Here is a 21,437-nt window from a genome sequence, read left to right as displayed (position 1 = left end):
ATTCTCCACCAGGGAGGGGGTCTCCTGAGCTGGAAGGGACATTTGCCTCAGGTGCACGGGTGGTAAGGAGTAAATACCCCTCACAGCACATGGCCCGACTGGCTTAGCAGGGCTCTCGCTCTCAGCCTCGCCTGTTAGGAGCTCAAGTGCCAGGGCATCCGGTGAGTGGGCCGACCCCAGAGGGCCCCAGTGACCTCACTTGAATGAAGGGCCACGTGGCTTGGACTTGCTGATGGGGGCATTACGGTCTCCACATGCTGGCCCAGGAGAAGCCCCACTGCGTTTTCTTCTGATTCACACTTTTTTGCCTTCTGTTGACCTGAAGTCTCCCAGAGGGACTTTCCAGGGTTCTCTGTTGTCTCTAGAGCATCCCCGTTTGCCAAAAGGAGTACTGACAGAGTGTTCTTTGTCCTTTATTTGCAAGTCAGGTGGGACACCCGTCGGCCCAGGAGCTGGACCAGGGATGGGGAGTCTATGTCCATGTGTCTGGTTTTGCCGGGGCAGGGACATTGGTCGGAGTGTGATCTAAAGGCCTCCTTCCCCAGGCTGGTCCCTTCTGTCTATACATGCCCTCTGGGTGTGCATGTTCACATCTTTGTCTCCGGCCTGACCTCTCAGCAGGCTGGGGGTCGGTGGGGGGCTGCATGTGGTTTCCTTAGCAGCTACAAGCAGAAGGTGAAGTGAACATGGGGAGGAACAACGCTCCGTGGGAAAGTGAGGAGCCTATAGACCTGTCACCCTGAGGTGGCAGCTAGTGATGCCCTTCATGGAAGCTCTGCCCTGTGTGCGGTCGGTGACCCAGGGCCCTGCCTGGAGCTCCAGAGCAGTCCCAAGGGGCCGCCCGCCAAGCCTCCCACCTCCAGCCCCAGGAGCTGGAGTCCAGCCTTTCCTGCAAGCCCTCCTGTCCAGAATCTTGGCCTTCTAGACCATGAGCCGATGACCTCGCAGAGGGCTTTGGGACCACCACCCTGGTGCAGGTGGGAAAAGCCAGGTGCACAGAGGTGGGAGCCCAATACCTCTTGACCAGCAGAGCATAGCTGGCCGGGCTTCTTGCCTTCCCCTGGTCTGTTGCCACCTTGCTGGGTGGTGGGCAGTCTTGTCTGTCCCCTTTGTCTGGCTTGGTACTGGCCCTTGGCTGGATAGTCGGCTCTGCCTTGAAGACGTGTCTTGTGTCCTAATGAAGGACACCGACATGCTGATCGCCTCCTCACACTGGGGAAGGTGGGTCTGGAGCTGTCTTTCTTTTCCTTTAAATCAAGTCTCCTTCCTTCGCTTCTGGACTTGTCACCAGTCCTAAGATCCAGCTTTTGCGCTGTGTTACAGGGTCTATTTTGTGAAGTGCCTCAGTGCCCCACTTCTGGTGGCCTCCCGCCTAGCTGTGGTCTAGTTGGCTGGCTGGCTGGTCCCATCCCTGGCCTGCAGGGGTACTGCGACCAGTTGGCTGACATCTGGAGCCTATCTGGTCCTGGGTCAGCAGTGAGGTAGAGGGCATCTTGCCTCTTCTTTCCAAATTTTCCAGCTGTTTCTGGGTAGAGTTCCCATAGGATATTGTAGCACACATTCAGCTCTTTGCTCTGTATGGTCCATATACCATGCTAGTCAGAGGTCTTCACATCAGAGTTCACCACGACTGATGTAGCACAGGAGGCCTTGGTAGTAGCTTCAGGACTTGGGCAGCCACTTGTGAAAGAGAAGGTGCCTGGGAGGGAAGGCTTGCCCACCAGCCCCCCCATCACTCAGGGCCAGCCCTCGGGGCCAGCGAGAGCGGACCCGGGGCTGCTCTGTCCGTCAGCTGGGGTCTGGGGACTGTCTTGCAGGCAGAACGCCGAGCTGGCCAAGCTCCGGCAGGAGCTCAGCAAGGTCAGCAAAGAACTGGTGGAGAAGTCGGAGGCTGCACGGCAGGAGGAGCAGCAGCGGAAGGCTCTGGAGACCAAGACGGCCGCCTTTGAGAAGCAGATCCTACAGCTACAAGTGAGTGTGGGGAGCAGCCTCCTTGGTGCCCTGTACACTCCACTCACCAAGCCTCTGGAGAGCGGGGACAGACCCGAGCTCATACAGCCACCTTGGATCATCTCCTTGGCAGCAAGAATTTTGACAGCTGGTGGCCCATGCGGGGCTCAGGCTGGAACCCTCAGCCTGGGCCTCATTCATAATAGCGATAGCGAGGTTGCGTGGAATGGGGGCTTGCGGTGTGGTAAGCGTTGTCCTCAGTGCTTTGAAAGCATAACTTGGCGAATTCTCATTCTAATCCCATGAGATATTACCTGTAATGACCTGTAAGGAAATCTGAGGCACAGAGGAGTTAAGTAACTGGTCCCGAGTTCATGCAGAGGGAAGATCTGAACCTGTGGGTCCAGCCCCAACGCTCTTGGCTACCACCTGTGGTACTGCAGTCTCTGGCTTTGAGGCTGAGCAGGTGCTCTTCCCTCTCAGCCTCTGGCAGTGGCCTGGAAGCATTTTTCTTCCCAGGAGCCTGTTTTCTCAGAGGGGGGAGGAAGGTTATCTCTGTCCCCAGAGTGCACTGGGCAGTACCCGGTGTGGCCTCAGCCCAGGGCTTTGGTGCTTGTTGGCCTGATGACTTTTGGATCCCCCAGCTGGCCGGTTTGGGGGCAGGATGCCTGGGTGTGGGGAGCCTTGATGTCACGCCTGCTATGCATTTAACTTTTCGGGATGAGGAGGAAATCCTGGTGGCCCGAAGAACTCTGGGCCCTTCCTCAGCTCAGTCCCCAAAGTTAGGCTACAGTATGTGGGGCAGGGAGCTGTCTTGTGGAAGGTGCTGACACCACAGACGTGCAGACTGATGCTGGGGTCGGTACAAGGGACTGAAAAGGAACACGGTGTGGATGGTTTGGGTGGAATCAAGAGGGATAATTTGCTGTGCACTGATTTTCATGTAAGGGAGGTTGGCCCCTACCAGGGAGATCAGAACCCTCGGGGGTGGACCTGGCCATGATTATGTTTTAAAGGTTTCTGGATGGTTCTGCTTCTGAAGCTGGAACCTCCACTCTGGCCCCCAGCTTGCCACCATTATGTGTGCCATTTCTAAAAGGCCAAGGCCTCGGCCTGGCTCTTCCCAGTAAGCCCCAAACTCTGGGCACCTCCTGTCCTCCCAGGCCTTGGGCTCCCATCCCCAGCCTGGGGTCACAGAGACTCTGTCTCCTCCCTGACACCGGAGATTCGGGGAGCCGACCACCAGTGGTGAGGGAGGGTGGGGGGGTGTGGTGTGGCTGCCTCCTCTGCGTCCTGGGCCTGCTGGGGGTTGGCTGTGCTGATGCACACACAGTGCCTAGAATAGGGCTTCCCCAGAGAAAGCTTGACAGGGATGAACCTTGGAAGGGCCCACATGGGAAATCTGCAGGTTAGACTGGAGGTTTAGGTTGCAGGAAACATCTCTGTGCATCACAGTGAGGTTGAAATGTTAGCATTTTAGTGACCACGCTTCTTCACCTGGGACCCATCCCCGAGCACTTACTCTGTGGGGGCCAGGGTGGGGGGCCCCCTGGAGTTCTCACTGGGTGAACCAACTTCCGAAATCCAGGACCGTCTTATAGCAGTTGCTGGGGCAGGTTGGCAGGATGTGAAGAGCTCTCTATGGTCCTTGGCCTCAGAGCCCGCTGGGGGTGCAGCATCCTTCCAACCTCCTCATGGCCCTCTCCCCTGTGCCTGGTCCCCAGGCAGCTCACAAGGAGAGTGAGGAGGCCCTACAGAAGCGCCTAGATGAGGTCAGCCGGGAACTGTGCCGCTCCCAGAGCAGCCACGCCAGCCTGCGGGCCGACGCCGAGAAGGCCCAGGAGCAGCAGAAGCAGATGGCCGGTAAGGGCAGTGCCCGGACTCCGAGGCCCCCACGCGCCTGGGTTTGTGCCACATGTGCATCCGTACACCACCTGGTCCCACTGCCGCCAGGCCAGAACCCCAGAAACGGGCCAACCCTGTGGGCGGGTGAGGTGGCATGGGGTCCCTGACTCTGTTCCCCAGGGAGTTGTGAGGTGGCGATAGCACCAACCATGTGAGAGCCGGGCTGGGGAGTTGGGGTGTGCAAGGTGCCTCCAGCTGGAGCCTCTCCTGCACGGGGCCCCAACCTAGAGCTGTGGTTCTGGATGAGCTACAGCACCCCACAGGCCTTCGCTGACCTTCTCAGCTGCCACCTTTTGGACCTTTCTGGCTTTCCTGGCTCACTCAGCCCAAGAGGCCAGGTTTGGAAGGTGGACCTGTGGTCTCCCTAGGCCTAGAGGTCACCTTCGCCATCCAAAGAATGTGGCGTAGTGTAGGGGGAGAGGGCATCTGGAGAAATAGAGTGGGGCACGGCCAGGAATAGCTCCGTCGTCACTGGCTTGGTGTGGGCCGAGCACTGCCGTGGGCACCCAGTGCTTGGCCAGGAGAGAAGCCGTGGCAGCAGGGTCCTGTTCCTGCAGGAGAGACAGGTGATATGGCAGAGAGACACAGGCAGATGGCCGTGCATTGACAAAGCGCTCTACAGGCTTTGGATAGCCAGCATGGCCTACAGCAGGGTGCTGTGTCTTTGAAGAACCAGACTTGGGGTCTGTCACAGTTGCTCAGCTTGGCTGCCCTAATGCCAAAGCAGCCCTAGGCAAGGTGTAGACAGACAGAGCTGGCTGCCTTCCAATAAAGATTTATTTACAAAAACAGAGAGGAGTGCCAGGGGTGGCCTGTGGGCCTAGTTTGCTGACCTCTGCTCTAATGGGTGTGGCTTTAGATGGGGTGGTTGGGGAATCCTTTCCAAGGCAGAGGGAATATTCAGGCTGAGTCTTGATGATGGGAAGGGAGGGGCTTGTCTCATTGAGACCAGGAAGAGGTGGAAATGGCCAGCTTAGGACCCCTGAGAATGGGAATGAACTTGAACTTGGCCTTTACAAGAAGCAGGTACATAAAGTCAGCAAGCGTGACTGGAACAATGTGGAGCCAGAGGGCAGGGCCCAGGTCACCCCCCACTGTGAGGTTTGGGTGCTTGTGTAGTGTAGTGGGTACACTCAGGGCCTCTGGGACAGGGATGGCAGGAACCTGTTGAACTTTTGGATGATTTGGTGCTGGGTGGAGAATGGACCAGAGCAGGAATGGCCCAGGGCACTAGGGCTGGAGCTTTTGTAGCTGTTCTGTTCAAAGGCACCAGAGTGGGCCCAGGTGGCCCCAGGGGTATGGTGAGCCAGGGAGGGATTTGGGAGGTGGTGGATGTGGAACCCACACACCTCACTGGCCTATGAGAAGTAGAGGCATGGGAAACAGAGCGGCCAGACTAGCAGGAAACGGGTGGTTGGTGGGAGTGCTGGGTTCCAGTTGCCTAAGCAGAACTCACTGGTACAAGCCTGTTTCCCACAGAAAAGACATTTAGCAGCTGCAGCTGGAATCCACTTTAGATTTCTAGCATTTTCCCAGGAGTGATCCCAGGGCATAATGTGTCCTGGAGAGCAAAGCCAGAGTGACTTTGTCCCTCAGCTAGTAAGATGCCTCAGTGGTCACAGCTCCATCTTAGCAGCGTAGGCACACAGAGGATGCAGGGGAGGGAGCCCTGGGTGCTGTGTGCCGGGGGAGGGGGGGGTGATGTCCCTCCCAGCGCTTCCTACCCCTACCCACCCTGCTCTCCTGTCCCTCAGAGCTGCACAGCAAACTGCAGGCCTCCGAGGCAGAGGTGAAGAGCAAGCGCGAGGAGCTGAGCGGTCTCCACGGGCAGCTCAAAGAGGCCAGGGCCGAGAACTCACAGCTCACAGAGAGAATCCGGTCCATCGAGGCCCTGCTGGAGGCAGGCCAGGCCCGGGACACACAGGATGCCCAGGTCAGCCCGCAGCAGGGGAGGGAGAAGGCCACAGTCCATCCTGCCAAGTAGAGAGGGCTGAGAATGGTCGGGGTCCTGTCCTGACTGGTTGCCACATGGGGCCGGTCTCATGGTGACCACGGCGCTTTCTGTCTCTCATTCCAGGCCAGCCAGGTGGAGCAGCAGGCCCGGTAAGTGGAAACGGGGGCCATTGCCTCAGCATGGCGAGGCCAGGGCATTTGACCCGGGGCACAGCCCCCTGGGGAAGAGCCACTGCAGAGGCCCTGGCCTTTCCCCTCTCCCTCCAGTGGCTCTGAGGATGGGACAGACCTGGGCAGGACAAAGTCATCCTTGCAAAGTGCTCCTTGCCCCCTCTTAAGGAGAGAGACTCATCTGTGTGGAGAGCAGCGGGTGCCTCAGAGGGATGGGGAGGTGTTTCCTAGGCTTTATTCCTCCTCCCCTCTGTCCATCCATCCATGTCTCAGACGAAGGACTGGCTGATCGGGGGGTTTCCAAGGCAAGGGTTGCACACCCAGATGGAGAAGCTGTGTGTGGAGGGGGGTGTGTCACTCAGCTTTCTTCCCAGATTTGCAATGGCAGTGCAGTTGGGAGCGAAGTCACGGGATTGGCCACGAGATTAACTTCACTGCAGGCAGACTTGTTTTCTCTTCAGTGGGTGGCCCAGGACCAGGCTATGCTCAGTGGATGGTTTGTTTGCTGTTGCTAAGGCTGGAGCTGACACGTGGGGGGAATGGCTTGACTTAGGGGGCTTGGAGTCCCTGGGCTGTGATCTCTGGGACACATGTCCCCGAGCAGAGGGTCACAGGCTTGGAAGCCGGGTCTGTGGCCAGGCCTCCACAGGGGAGCCTTCGTCATGACGGGTGGCCTTTGTCCCCATACAGATGGCCAGATGTGTCCCAGACCATCAGCTGACAAAGTTTCCTTGTTCTGGCCAGTTCCCTGGGTGGCAGCCAGTGAGTCACCTCGCTTCTGCCTCCTCAGGCCACGGCCCATTGTTGGTTCTTAGCCTCAGGCTCCATGTTCGGGGGCTAGGGAAGGAAGCCAGAGAGCCCACAGGACCTTGTGGAAGACCCGTAACCAAGTTCTCCATGTCCCTTTCCCAGTGTGCTGCTTCACAGAAAGCTCTGGTGGACTTGGTTTCCCATGGTGTTTGTTTGAGTAGAGAGGTTGTGTTTAATTAGGGTCGGTTTTGTTTTTGTTCTTGTTTTGTTTTTTGCTTTTGTATTTTAAGATCATATCCTTGGGCCACACAGGGAGTGTAGAGCAAATGTGTAGGACGCTTAAGTCACGTTGTAAATATGGTTAATCCTAATTTTTGCACCAGGTAGATGAGTTTGGCAGAAACTGCTTTTTAAAATATTCTTCTGAATCCATCAGAAAATTGCATCTAGGTCAGGCCATCCTGTTGTTGGTGGAGACAAGCAATCCCAACCAGATGTTCTGGGACTCAGGCTGTGACCACTGTCGGCATGTCCTTGCCGCCTGCTTGCTACCTCTTCCTCCTCAGGGACCTGGTTTGCTACAGGCTCTTACATAATGCAGGGGGCTTGAGGGAAAAGCTCTGAGGGGTCCCAGCATAGTTTTCAGGGTGGGGTCAAGGTTCTTTGGGAGTAAAAGCAAGACCCAAGGAGTCAACTGACTTGAAGGCCTTTCCGGAGGCTGGTTTTAGAGTAACGAGGTGAGGCAGTGCAGGGGTGGGAGGCCATTCCCAGGTAGACTGCGTGGGCCAACCAGCAGACTTCAGCCCGTAGCCACTTAGATTGTTTGGTTTGGCCCTGAGATGCGTTAGAATGGTGGTTTTCAAAGTGCTTTTGACCATGGCCCATGAGCAGATACAGATCAGTATGTCATCATCTGGCTGGCAGTGACTCCCTGAGGCTGGTAGCAGCCCCGTCTGGTGGGCACGTCCTCGGGGTGTGGGTGGAGAGCGGGGGGGTGGTGGTCAGTCACTTCTAGACCTCACATGTCCTGTGTTCCTGGGACCTTTCCTATCCTAAAGCCTAATGCCGAAGCTGACACAGTAAAGTGTCAGCCTTAGAAGCCTTTTCCTTGGAATGGTTAATCCCACTCTAACAGCGTCTACCTCTCGCTCTCTGGATGGTGAGGGCAGTCGTAGCCCACCAGGCCCCTGGGTGTGAAGAGAAGTGTGGGAAGATGGGACTGACATCTCACTGATGCCATGGCGTCTGGGGCTCATCTGGGGCTGATTTCCCCAGAGCCTGGGCAGGGACCCGAGGGAGGAGCCTTTGGGGCTCAGCAGAGTTAGGTTTTGGATGAAGGGGGTTCTGCTGGCCCCAGTGGAGAGCAGTGGCATCTGGAGTCTTGCTGGGGGTGCAGGCTCAGCAGTACTGTGAGAAGGCCTAGCCAGTGTCTCTGGAGGGCCTGGTGTAGCCGCAGGGAGGGGCCAGCTGACGCGTTCTGTAGGGACAGAACAGGACCAGATCGAACAGGAGCCACGTACCTGGTATCAGGGCGCAGTTTACTAGAAGAGAAAGCGTCCCTGAAACCCAGCTGTCTGGGTACACCCCTGCCCTGGCCACTGTGGCTGCTCTGACCTCTGCTGTCCCAGTGGCCAGTGTCACCTGGTAGAAGTCTGGTGGCCTCATGAGTCTGTGCCCAGGCTCCTGGGTTGTTGGGATGAGTGAGGAGAATGGGGCAGGGATGGTTCCTTGGGCCCCCCTAAAAGCTTATGCCCTGTGAGGTGGTTAGGAGCAGTGGGACTGTTCTGTGGGGACTGACCCCAGCTGAGGGGCTCTGTGTGGGTGTCTGAGCAGCAGAAGCGGCCCCCAAAGATAGAGCCTGGGGACACTGTGGGCATTCGGAGCCCAGCAGTGACATCCCTCTCTCCTTTCAGCCTCAAGGAGCTGGAGTCCCAGGTGTGGTGCCTGGAGAAGGAGGCCGCCGAGCTCAAGGAGGCAGTTGAACAGCAGAAAGCGAAGAACAACGTGAGTGCTGAGGGGCGTGTTTATGAGGCTTGGGTTTGCGGGAAACCAACCCCCAACCCCTTGGGAAGGGACCCAGCTGCCTCTGCACGTCCCATCATGCTGCTCTTGGCTGGAAGTGCAGTGATTTCTAGGGCCTTGGGCAAGGCCTCCTGTCCCCTTGGGTCCCACACATTCCCAGGGCTGACACCCATTGGGTGGGCTTGGGCCCTGTACCCAAGCATGGAGCCCCCTCCCCCACTCCCAGCCCTTGATGGGATTGGAATGTCCCTCTTGGTCTGGTGTAGGTCCCATGGTCACCTTGGAGTGGGGAGGCTGGCGTCAGGAGAAAGGGTGTGGGGGACCTTAGCTGCAACCTCCCTACCAGGCTGTCCTACCTGCTCTTCCCTGGGGAGCCCCCACACGGACCTCCCCGGGCTGGCATGGCCAGAGCCAGCTGTGGGGTCAGTGGCGGCAGGAGCCTCTTCTCTGAGGAGCCAGGCTGATCCTCTCTCCTCTTTCTTCCACAGTAGAGCTTCCCTGAAAGGACGCCCACTTTCTCACACCCTCGTACCATAGCCACTCCATAGCAGACTACCCCAGGGAGGCCAGCAGACATGGGCCGAGAGGAGGGGCATTTTGTCGCTTTGCAGTCTCCCTGTGGGGTCCCAAGTAGGGTCTGAAACGGTTCTCCTGCCCTGCTGAGCCTGGCTGAGGCAGCTTGTGGGGAATGTGTGGTGGCTGCCCCTACCTGGCCACTGACCTTTTCCTACATCTCCCCGCAGGACCTCCGAGAGAAGAACTGGAAGGCCATGGAGGCTCTGGCCTCAGCTGAGAGAGCCTGCGAGGAGAAGCTACGCTCTTTGATCCAGGCCAAGGTCAGAGTCCTGTGTGCTTGGTCTGACCTGCTGGTTTGGCAAACCACATGGAACGCGCAAACTATGCACGAGCAGCCTTGGCCTTGGAGCCTCTGAAATCCACACCCAGGGCCCCAGGGGCACCAGACGGTGTGCCCCGGGGCTCCTGCGCCTTCCTCCTTGCCCTCCTTCTCTCCCCTTCTTTTGCCTCTTCCTTTCTCCTCAAGATGAAGGGGGAAACGGAGCCTTGCTGCTTTTTCTTAACTGGGCCCTTTGCCAGCAGGGCACAGAGACAGGCTGTGGGGGCTATGAGCCCACCTGGCTGGACTGCCTTTGAGGGAGGCCAAGGTTGGGCCGTCCTTGTGGACTTTCTTCATCTTGTTCCCCTCTACCTCTCCCCGCCCCCTCCACACACACACACCCCACCCCCCACTTTCTCAGGGCCTCTGAAATCCTGGCCCAGTAGGTTCTGTGATTGACCTTTACATGGAGGGAAGGCATCTTTAGCAGCAAGCACTTGTCCCTGGAGCCCCGTGGGTCCTGAGTTCTGTACCAGCCAGGTGGAGGGAGTGTGGGTATCTCTGTATGCAGGGCCCCCACGTTGCCTCTGGAGGGGGAATGTGGCCTGCAGCGGCAGTGGCCAATGAGGGCCTCGCCCACCCCCTCTTTGTCCTTGAAGAGAAGCCCCGGCAGCCAGCCCTCCCCTCCCAGCCTCGCTCATGCAGAAGGAATGTCCGTCCTTTTATCATGGGCTTTACAGGGACTTTCGGGAACTTCCCAGGAAGCCTGAGGGCTGTATCAGATGAGGCCCTAAGTTGAGGCAGGAGGTGGAGGGCTGGCCTCAGGTCCCGCTATGGCAGCTGCACAGAGACTCCCCAGAGGTGACCCGGTGGCCTGTTGGCCTTTCTGTGACAAAGGCAGAAGCTGTGATGGGAGACGTTGCCTGACTCGCTCCCAGCCACACAGCCCAACAGATAAGAGCTGGCCTCCAGGTCCTCTGGCCTTTGCCTTGGACTCGTGTGACCCTGGGGGGCCTGACAGGGGTTGCGAGGTCTGGGATCCACAGCAGGCCACCAGCATTGTCTGCATCATTGCCAGGTGACCCAAGACAGGTCCAGTCTTGAGACTCGTGTCTGGATCACGTGGGTACCGTGGTCCGGCCGGGCGTCTTGTCACGCACATTCCAGAACATCACTGGAAGGCCCTAACCCAGCGGCAGTTCTGGTGCCCTGTCAGGTCTTCAGCAGTACCATCATGGCAGGCTGGCCCCAGGCTCAAGCTGCCGTTGTTAGATAAGACACTGTTTTGGCCAGAAACCTCCCTGGGGTCTGAGGAAGGGGTGTTCCGTGTCCCCAGGAACACGTGTTCTGCTGGGCTTCGCTTTATAGCTCTTCCCATCCTCCTTCCGTCCCTAGCTTGCATTTTGTGCGGGAGCCTTAAGGAGGACAGGTGGGGTCTGGCCTGGCATAGCCCAGACGGGGTGAGTCAGACTTCGGAGGAGACATGACGCCCCACTGAGCGCTTGCCCCTTCTGGGTGGGTTCCTCCCTTCGCAGAGCAGGGGTGCTGATCCTTGGCCCTCCATGGCTGCTGGGTGGGGTCCCTCCCGGATGGCAGTTGCCCCTAATTGGTAGCTGTCAGGAGATGCCCCTGTCAGGAGAAGACAAAGGACTCCTGTGTCACCACAGACACTCCCCAGGGTTGCCCCAGAGCGCACAGCTGAACGCCACCCCCCCGCTCTCCTCCAGGAGGAATCAGAGAAGCAGCTTGGCCTGACTGAGGCACAGACCAAGGAGGCCCTCTCGGCGCTGCTGCCCTCACTCTCCAGTTCCACACCCCAGGTAGGAGGCGGGGTGGCTCCAGGGGGACCCCATGCCCAGAGGGAATGTCTGGGCCCCACCTCTCACGTCTCGTTGCAGAGTTACACTGAGTGGCTGCAAGAGCTCCGAGAGAAGGGCCCTGAGCTGCTGAGGCAGCCACCGGTGAGCACAGAGCCCTCGTCGGTAAGCTCAGCTGCTGACATGCCTTCGCCAGGGCCAACGCTCTCCCTTTGGCTGCCCCCCCCCGGGAGGGGAGGGTGCCCAGAGTTGCCCCCTTGGGCAGCAGGGCAAAACCTTTGTGTTTGACTGAGCAGAGCCCTGTTCTGCCCCCAGGAGCTGGCTTCCAAGCTGAGGGAGGCTGAGGAGGCCCAGAGCAACCTGCAGGCCGAGTGTGACCAGTACCGCACCATTCTGGCAGAGACGGTAGGGCTTGCAGCTGGCTGGCCCTTGGGGCACTGCCAGGAAGGAGCTTCCAGAGCCTACAGGTGGGAGGCGGGCCAGTGGTCCTGGGGAAAAGAGCCTTGGGTTCAATGCCAGCTCTACATGACCTCGGACCATCATGGCCCCTCCCTGGGCTCCATTTCTCTCGCTTAGTGGTAAAGGGGGTGAGTGAGGTGCTCAGGCCTTCACTGCTTCTGAGCTGAGGGGGCTGGGTGGTAGCTTTGGGGCTGGCTCTTTAGGGGTTGGGGGGTTGGAGACAGACATGACAGGGAGCAGACTGGGAAAGGAAAAGGTGAGCATTTGGCTAGTGGCTGGCTTGAAGCCACTGTGTCTGTGACTTCAGGACCTGTGCTAGGTCCAGCTCTCCGGCCCAACCCCATGCGGTGCTCCTTGCCCTGGGCCACCGAGGTCAGCAAACCCAACAGAGAGGAGTCCTAATGGCCTCCCCTGTGGGCCCCACAGTCTTCATTCATACACTGGCCAGAGACCCCACTGCAGGACTGACCCTCTCCCCTCCCCCGTGACACCATGACAGAATCAGAGCAGCCAGGGGACAGGAGGCTGCAGCTGTGTTCCTGGGGTGCAGGGTCTCCGGGGAGGGGGACCTGCCTCAGTGTCCCATCCCCCCAGGAGGGCATGCTCAAAGACCTGCAGAAGAGTGTGGAGGAGGAGGAGCAGGTGTGGAAGGCCAAAGTGAGCGCCACGGAGGAGGAACTCCAGAAGGTACAGGGAGGGCCCTGAGACCCTCCCCTGGCATCAGTGACACAGGTGTTGCTCGGGATGGGGGGAGGCTGTCCCCCTCCCTAGGAATGCAAGCATAACTTACCAGAGACTGACAGCTAGCTAGGTCAGAATTTATCAAAACCAGGGGGAAAGCTGATAGGGTGGAGGGGTGGTCCCGTGGGTCTCTTGGGAGACAGAAGGCGGGTTCACTGGGTTTTGGTGATGCCACATCAAGTGCGACTATGGAGTGACAGCTGCCTTCTCAGTTTCAAGAGTCCCCTCCCCAAAAGAAGAGGCCACTGGTCACACTTGAGGAGGGTGGGCACCACTGGGCTTCCTGGGAGAGGGCCCATCCTGCTTGGGTCTTGGGACTGTCCCCTTCCAGGGGCTTGTGTTTGACGGGGCCTTCTCCCTGCTTGGCAGTCACGGGTCACAGTGAAACATCTCGAAGACATTGTAGAGAAGCTAAAAGGAGAACTGGAAAGTTCAGAGCAGGTGAGTACGGGGCTCTGCCCAGTGGGCTGCTCTATTACAGAAGCCCCCGTAGTGGGGGGCTTGAGAGAAGCGAAGGGGTCTCATCAGTCCTGCTTTTCCTTCCTGAGAGCCGTTCACAGGCTCAGCGGCCCTGGGCCCTGGGCCCCGGGCCTCGGTGTGCGGCAGCTTCTGCCCTGGCCGTGTCACGGGAGGGGTGCAAGGTGGCCCCGGTGCCCTCTGGCCCCGGTGCCCTCTGCGGACACCCCATCAGCCCTAGTGGCCTACATTTTGCCACCCCATCAGCCCTAGCAGCCTACATTGTGCCCCTGGCATCAATCCAGCAAGCAAATCTGGAAGCACTCCTCTCCTGCCCTGCTGAGGCCAAGAGCACTCCGGGCCCAGGAGAGCTGGACCTGGGGAAGGTGTTCTGTTGCCAGGGACTTGTTTCTGCCTCTCCTTGATTGGCCCGCTGCCCACAGGCCATGGACAGCCTCCCAGCCCTCACCCCAAGGCAGCCAGACTTGTCGCCCTGGCACCCTGTTCCCAGTGGGCCCACTTGAAGGGTTTGACGTGCGCGCGCGTGTGTGTGTGTGTGTGTGTGTGTGTGTCTGTGCCCAGGTGAGGGAGCACACGTCCCATCTGGAGGCAGAGCTGGAGAAGCACATGGTGGCCGCCAGCGCCGAGTGCCAGAGCTACGCCAAGGAGGTAGCGGGGGTGAGTCTGCGGCCATGCTGCGGTTCTCCTCCTCCCTTGACTTTCACCCCAGCATGGAGTCTGGGTTCTCCAGCTTCAGGCCTGGCCTTGGACCCACAGAGCCAAGGAGACTTGGTGGGCGGTGGCGTAGACCTTAGCAAGTCCAATGGACAGGGCGGCCTTCTGAGAGTTCCCTCTCTGGCCTAGGGACACCGTTGCCGGGGAGGACGGGCTCACTTCTAATACCGGTTTTTGGCTGCTCTGAAGCAGAAACGCACACGCCTGACCCCTCTCCCGATGCTGGTTTGATCTCGGACTTCGGGCCTGTTTTACAAGCCAGGCTTCCCAAAGTCTTCAAGGACAGTAGTTCTGGGAGGCCTCGGAGCCCCCGCCAGGCCTGCTGTGCCCTGTGATGTTCTCGGGGTTACAGGGAAGGGTCATGTTTGCTTGTCTGTCTCATGCTAATGCACTGGAACTGGTTTTCTCTTTTTCTTTGTCGCCTGGGTCTGTTTCCTCTCCCAAGTTGAGGCAACTTTTATTAGAATCTCAATCTCAGCTGGACGCAGCCAAGAGTGAAGCCCAGAAACAGAGCAATGAGCTCGCCCTGGTGAGTGTGTGTGTGTGTGTGTGTGTGTTTGGTGAACTGGCCAATCATGCTTCACCCCATCAAAGGTAATGCAGCGTGGTGGGGGGCGGTGTACGTGGACCCGGCATTAGAGGCAGGCTTTCATGGGCCCTGTCGGAGGGGCTTCAAGCTGGCGGGCAGCAGCCAGGACCTGTGCTCTCTCTCTACTTCCTGTCACTCCAGGGAAAGGCACTGGGAGCTCAGGGCTGGGGTTAAGGGCAGTCCAGCTCCCTGTGAGCCCTGTGGCTCAGACCAGCTCTGTCAAGCCTGTGGGTGTGTACAGAGGCCTGCCGTACCCCGGGTAGGGGCTGGATGGGGGTACCACCTTGGCAGAGGTGTAGGGCTCCCTGCCCCCTGGCGAGGTCAGCCGGGCCTCCTGTGTGCCAGGACCAGCTCCGGGGCTGCAGTCACAGCCCAGGCTACTGGATCTGCAGCTTTTCTTAAAATCTTGCATTAGTCATTACCACTTAGGAATTGGCAGATTTTGAAGACAAATAGGCATTTGGTTTTTGGAGGAACCAGCAGATCTGGCCCAGGGTGTGGGTGCTCCCCTGGCAGCCGCCACCGAGCCACAAGCAGCACTGGGGCACACGCTCTGCACCCCCCCACCCCCAGTGCACCCCTGCTTATTCAGGCCTTGCCCAGGGACTGGCACACTGGAGAGGGAGTGCCATCCAGGCCGAGTCACCTGAGCCCAAGGACCACTTGCCAAAGACATGGCCTCTTCCGGATCTGGGTGACAGAGCCTGTGGATGCTGCCCAGGTGGCAGCATGCAGCATTCTCTGCCCACATGCAGAGAAAAACCCAGAATTTCTCACCAACACAGGCCTGTGCATTTTGGTGTCACCTTTGGTGAGCTGCTATCGGGAGGGAAGCTGAAGGACAGGCCTAGGGATGCCCTTTGGCGCACTGCCTCTTGGAGACCATCCAGGCCCCCTGGGGAGCTCATACCGGGGCCCACCTGATTCCCGGACTAGAACTTTTACCAGAGCTTTGTGGGTGATGCTGCTACTGCTTCAGGTCTGAGGCCCCAGGGCATGGGGACCCCCAGATGTGTCCCCTGCCCCCAGCAGTGGAGCTCGGACGTAAGGGGACCTTATTAGGCAGCTGTCCATTCCTAATCTTGTCCTGACCCTTAAGGGGGCTCTGAACAGTAGACTGCATTGGGAAGGGGTCCGGGACGTAGGCAGTGCTGTTTGTGCCCAGCCCGTCCGCCGCTTCTCACTTCCTTTTCAGTTCCTTAGCTCTTTGTGCCCCCTGTCCATCAGTGGTCCCCTCGCTCCTGGCAAGGGCTCCATGGCTAGCCTTGGAGCAGAGCACAGGAATGGCCCCTGGGCCTCAGTTTGGCTCTGGTCAGGGGTCACAGTTGCCAGACCAGGTCCCCCATGGGGCTTTGGCCGTCGGGAGCATCTGCCGTCCTCCTGAGGGGGTCTGTGTGCCCAGGTGTGCACACTGGCCATGTGTCTGGCTGCGATTGGCACAAACTCCCACTTCTTCCCTGTTTCAGGTCAGGCAGCAGTTGAGTGAGATGAAGAGCCACGTAGAGGATGGTGACGTAGCTGGGTCCCCAGCTGCCCCCCCCGCAGAGCAGGACCCCATCGAGGTTAGGGCGGTGAGCCAGTCCCCAGATGTCTGTCACTAACAGCCTGCCTGGGCCCCCTCCCACCCACTGGGAGAGCAAGGACCGCAGGCCTCTGTTCCAGATGAACACTGGCCACTGGCAGCCTCTGCCACCAGCTCTGCCCAGCCAGGGGCCAGCCAAGTGCTGAGGTAGCCCCAGAGTGGAGGCAAGGGCAGGGAGACAGCTGGGTAGAGAGGGATCAGGTGTGGGATCCTAACCATGTGTGCGGGAGGGCTGGACGGGGGAGCCAGGACGGCTGTGCCTACAGATAGGGAGTTTGGTCTCCCTGTTGCCCTTGCTGGGACGTCCCCAGCAGGGCACTTACTCTCCAGACCTCTGACCTAAGTAACTGTGGTTGAGAGCCCTCGCCAGGGGCCTGTGCCCAGAGAAGCAGGGTGGGGATGGAGTCGTGGCTCTAGGGCATCCCTGTCCTGGGGTCAGCAGAGGTCCTAGTAGCATCTCTTCAGTACCCCAGCTCCATCCCTGGGGCTGAGGCACCATCTCCCCAAAGGGGGGAGATTTGGGAACAGCAGTCAGCTGGCTGGTGGGTGGCCAGAGCTTCCCCCACCCCAAACCAAACAGCCAGAGGCAGGGAGAGGCTAAGGCAGCACTCATTGGCACTAGAAGGTGGAACCTGGCCAGGAGCCATGGTCCCTGAGGGGGTCTTTCCCGGCTTCCCACACTCCGTGTGTACTGTTTCCACACAGCTCAAGACGCAGCTGGAGCAGACAGAAGCCACCCTGGAGGGTGAGCAGGCACTGCGGCAGAAGCTCTCAGCCGAGCTTGAGGAGGTCAGGCCCTACCCCTGCAGCTCCCAGTGTGCCAGGGCCCGTGGGGATATGGGGCAGGGGTCTGCGGGGCAGGGTCCATCCTCGGGCCCTGCCCCGCACCCCCGTCCCTCCCTGCTGGCATCTGGTGACAGCCCTGCGCACTGTGTTGGGCCTCCTGCCCACGCCCTGCTGCCCTGTCTCCACCCAGGCTCAGAGCTCGGCGTGTCGGCTACAGGCAGAGTTGGACAAGCTCCGCAGCACAGGGTTCCTCGAGTCTTCAGAAGCAGAGGAGGTCACGCAGCTGAAGGTAGAAGTTGTGGGGGAGCAGCAGGTTGGGAAAGGGGGGTGACCGTCTGGGGTGGGAGGGGGTGAGGAGCCCTCTTGAGGCCCCTTGAGCAGGGTCCAGCCTTATTTGGTGGTGATGGAGGGTGGCAGGATCCCTAAGCCCCCAAGGTCACACTGGGCAGCCACTCATCAGTGTGGCTGTGTACATAAAGTAAAACCAGAAGTTTGCTTCCTGTGCCTCTAGCCTCAGTGCACCTCAGGACCTCCCCAGTGTCACAGGAAGCTCGTGACGATGCTGGTAGCAAGGCAGCGACCGCAGCCTCACACCGCTCTCTGGAGGCCTCCCAGTTCATGGGCGGCGGGGCCTCACAGGCAGAGTTGGGGTCTATTCTGCTGTGCCACGGGATGGCTCATCCCCTTGCACCTTCTGACCCCCAGGAGAGACTAGAAAAAGAGAAGAAATTAACCAGTGACTTGGGACGCGCTGCCACCAAATTACAGGAGCTTTTGAAGACAACCCAGGACCAGCTGACGAAGGAGAAAGAGACGGTGCAGAAGTTGCAGGAGCAGCTGGACAAAACAGTGAGGGTCCTGGCCATGGCTCCCGCATCTTCTGGCAGTGTGGGAGGCCCCAGCACTCCTGGGGTGCAGGGTAGATGGGACAGACTCCCGGAAACGGGGGGTGGGACCTGCAGCCACCCTTCCGCAGCTTCCCTTGGGGCTGGGGGAGTGGGGGGAGTGCTTCTCTGACCCCTACTGCCAGCTGGGTCCTCCCTTGGCCCAGCCTGGGTACCAAGGTCCTCACCCAAACTCAGGGACCACCCTCTCCTCTTATGAGCTCCCACCAGCTTCTGGAATCCACACTGGCTCTCCAGACTTGCTGGGCTGGGTGTTCTCGGAAGGGGTGGGAGTGGTGTGGGGGGGTGTTAATTCCGGGGACACTGGAGGTCTCTAGGAGTGAGGGGGGAGCAGTTGCCTCAGCTCCTTGGCCCCAGCCTCCCCCTCACTCTGCCCACCTTTGTTCACAGGAGGACGGTAGCAGCTCAAAGGAGGGCACATCTGTCTGAGTCTCTTCAGGAAAAGAAGTTACTGTTCAACTTACCAAAATGCCTTACACATTCCTTACGAATAAATAAACCACCCAACACAGCGTTATCCAGGCCCAACCTCCAGTAGCTCTGAGAGAAGCCATTAGAGACGAGAGTCTCTTAGAATCGCAGAACTAGATCTGCCAGACCCCGGGTTTGTCAAAGAACCTTTGTCACATTTGGTAAACACTATTCCCCAGGACCAGCCCTGGACCACCACCGAGCAGACGCCAAAGCCCTTCTCAGCTCTGTGACAGGCCCCAGGGTGTATGCTGGGGAGGCCGGGACTTCTGGGTATCTGTATGTCAATCAGTGCAATTGTTTTCTTTCCCTGGGTTGCGGGGTCAGGAGACGGGCGGCCCCAGGGGAGTCTCAAAGGCTGTAGAGCAGACTGGAGGGTCACAACCCAGCCCATTGAGGCAGCAGCCCTTCACCCCCAGGAGAAGCTGCCAGCAAGAACGGATGTGTGACCTTCTGGATGTTAATGCCATTAAAACCAACATTGTCGCCCTGCACTTTTGGTCTCGTCTGGTTTGCTGGGGCTCCCCGACCTTGCCACTGGGCCCAAGACGAGAAACGAGGAGGTGATGGCTCCCTCAGGGACAGAAAAAGGGTGCTGCTTGGTTTCCCCAAAAGCAGGAGATTAGCTGCCGTCTTGGAGCTGTCTCCCGGTCATGCCACCCAGGCCCCAGTACCCACCAGGCACGTGGAGGGAGCAGGCCCATGACACCTGGGGGCCAGATGTGCTCACCACTGCCTCTACCCATGAGGATCTGAGGTTACCTGAGCAGGCCATGGGTGACCTGGACAGTTATGTGAGGTGATCTTTGTCCTTCTGGCCAGAACTTAGACACTCATCCATGCCTCAGGAGGGTGGCCCAGAGCTGGAGTCGCCAGCTCAAACCAGTCATGGTCCTCAGTTCCCCTGTACCTGGTGGGGGCCCGTGAGAGTGTGGTCCTTGGGCCAAGAGGAGTATGGGGGCTTTGTAACATGAGCAACACCTGGTTTGAGGAATCAAAGTCACAGGATGGGTGGGACCAAGCCAGGAGCCAGGGGGTGAATGTGAGTAGCCCTAAGGCTTGGTGGCTGCCATCAACCAGTCCGTCAAGGGGCTGCCTCAAGCAATCGCTGGCCAGGCTCCTCGTCCTCCTGAGCCTTGGTCCTGGGCGTGGGATCAGACTGGCTGGGGCGGGTGGGCACTCACAGCAGGGTGGGCCCCATGGGGAGGGTGCGGAGCCCAGAGAAAAGGCAAGCCAAAAACTCATCTGTTGCCTCCTTTGGGACCTCTGCATGCATGTCATAGGTGTCTGGCTGGTGGGTTTACCCCTCTGTGGTGCCTGACAGGGGACCCTTCAGACTCAGGCAGCATATTCTAGAGCCTCCAGCCCCTACACACCATGCACCCCCTGAGAGGCCCAACAGCTGCGTGACCAAGACCCAGTCTCGGCTTCGGGGTGGGGGGGTGCCTCACCTGTGACCTGTGGTCCACCTAACCATGCTGTCTCTGCACATGTGTGTTGCAACAGTACGGGGATCGGAGTGCTGGGACTTTGGGGAAGGCTACCCAGAGAAGTGAGCTTAAGCTGGAGTTCACCAGAGCAGGTGCTGTCAGGAGAGGGGAGGCAGGCTCAAGGCTGAGGGGACAGCAGGTACAGGAATCGGTGGCAGCCAAGGCATCAGGACAGGTAAGGCAATACGAGCCATGAGATTTTTAGGTAAGAGAAGACCATCATACCTGTTCTAGAACTATGAAGGGGGCTGAAAGGGGAATCCCATAGGACTTGGGGTGCAGATGCCGTATTTTCTGGCAGCAGACTGAACAGGAGAAGTGGCCAACGAAACCTGATGCCAACCACATCCCCAGCCTTGTGCTTGGTTCTCACGTGAAACCTTCCAGTCCCCACAGGAGGTACAAAAGTGAGCAGCTCATCTAGTAAAAGGCAAGGCAGGTTTCAAACATTTGTCAGTGCTCACTCAGCTGGGGTGCAGGGGTCAGCTGTAGGGGAAGAGTCAAGTTTTAGAATCCATGGACCCCATGAATAGTGGCTGAGTTCACCCCCAAAACTGGTGGCCCCTCACTGCACCCTCCATGTGCCTTTTTGCATTAGGAGCAGGGAACTCTGTGCCAAAGGACCTACAGAGCAGGGGTGGGGTGGGGTGGGGGAGGGCGGTCACAACTCCTCCCACCAACAGTGAGTGGCCTTAACCAAAGCCAGTGGTTTGGGGCCCTGGTCAATTTCCTGGTGGGAAACAGGCCAGACCTGGCCCTACACCAGACACATTACCATGCCGGTGAGCAGATGCTTCTGGTATGCTCCCCTCCCCCTGCCACACTGACTGCAGAATTGAGAACCCTTATGCTGGGCACATGCCCTCTGAAACCCAGGAAGGGCGGCCCTTGAGGCACTCAAGGCATGGAAGAGACTGGGCAGTATGGAGCAGCTGCCTCTGGGTACTTCTTGGTGACCGCTGCTCCCTGGGTTCTGGTTACAGCCCTGCTCTCTCAGACCACCCGACAGAGACCCTCCAGTGTCTATATGCCTTGAGAAGGTAAAACAAAGGCCACCATGATACAGGGTGGTGGCCCCAGGAGGCTGACCTGGGGACTCTCAAACCACTGTGGAGACCTCCTGCAGCTCAAGCTCTCAGGGCCCATCCTCCATCCTCTGCGTCCCCCACCCCAGCAGGTGCCATGTAGCCTCAAGGCCCAGCAGAGGAGACCCAAGTTCGATAAGCAGCCTGCCAGAGCTTGCCTCGGCCTGGCCTTGTTGCCAGGGCTGTCTTGGGTAAGGTTCCAGCGTCACGCTGGGGAAGGAAAAGAGCCATTCAGGAAGATACTGGAGACCGCTGCCCTCAGTAGATGCTAGAACGGGGTCAACGGGCCCCCCGGTCTTCCTCTACAGGACACAGAGGCCCGGGGAGTGTGGCTTATTTACCTGGCCATTCCTAGCTCCCCGTCCTACAGATGCAGGGTCACTGCAGCATTGGGTAACTGGATTCTATAGCCCCAAGCTCTGAAGACCAGTGCGGAAGCAGGAATTGCCCAGGCTAGACAAGAGCACTTGTCAAAGAACAGATGCTGGCTGACCTGCTAGACTGTTGACAGGAAGCACTGCTCTCCCCTAGGCCTGGCTTCCTGGAGGAAGTGGCCTGGGAGGCCCGAGCTCAGTGCTTCTGCTACATCTGAGACACTCACCCCCACCTCCCCCAACAGCGCAGCTGGGAGAATTCTGAGAACATCTAGTCTCTATCCTGCACCCCTTCAGAGGCTCCCCGACTCGACCTGAATTCAGCTCCAGGGTCACACAGGCCATGAAGAGCATCTCAGCT

The 21,437-nt window shown here is 58.9% G+C and overlaps 1 protein-coding gene across 8 annotated transcripts in view; it reads left to right on the top strand.

Annotated features, from left to right (window-relative positions):
* The window catches only part of RRBP1 (ribosome binding protein 1), a 63,189-nt gene extending 44,568 nt beyond the window's left edge, over positions 1-18,621 (top strand). For 2 of the 8 annotated variants that reach the window (XM_045078436.1, XM_045078433.1), the window contains 18 exons: positions 1,818-1,971; positions 3,675-3,813; positions 5,610-5,788; positions 5,933-5,958; positions 8,643-8,733; positions 9,495-9,587; positions 11,314-11,406; positions 11,485-11,568; positions 11,719-11,808; positions 12,457-12,549; positions 12,973-13,044; positions 13,642-13,737; positions 14,240-14,323; positions 15,850-15,954; positions 16,671-16,754; positions 16,942-17,040; positions 17,457-17,670; positions 18,047-18,621. In XM_045078436.1, the coding sequence (XP_044934371.1) occupies positions 1,818-1,971; positions 3,675-3,813; positions 5,610-5,788; positions 5,933-5,958; positions 8,643-8,733; positions 9,495-9,587; positions 11,314-11,406; positions 11,485-11,568; positions 11,719-11,808; positions 12,457-12,549; positions 12,973-13,044; positions 13,642-13,737; positions 14,240-14,323; positions 15,850-15,954; positions 16,671-16,754; positions 16,942-17,040; positions 17,457-17,670; positions 18,047-18,057 (1,807 nt within the window). In that variant the 3' untranslated portion in view covers positions 18,058-18,621. The other 6 variants (XM_045078435.1, XM_045078438.1, XM_045078434.1 and 3 more) reach the window with 6 other exon arrangements.
* The last annotated feature ends 2,816 nt before the right edge of the window (positions 18,622-21,437 follow it).

Source organism: Mustela putorius, unplaced genomic scaffold (genome assembly GCF_011764305.1).
Source record: "Mustela putorius furo isolate JIRA1106 unplaced genomic scaffold, ASM1176430v1.1 tig00000253_pilon_pilon_pilon, whole genome shotgun sequence".
Classification (NCBI taxonomy): Eukaryota; Metazoa; Chordata; class Mammalia; order Carnivora; family Mustelidae; genus Mustela; species Mustela putorius.
The sequence above is the reverse complement of the archived record's forward strand: the minus strand, read 5'-3'. Positions and strand labels throughout refer to the sequence as shown.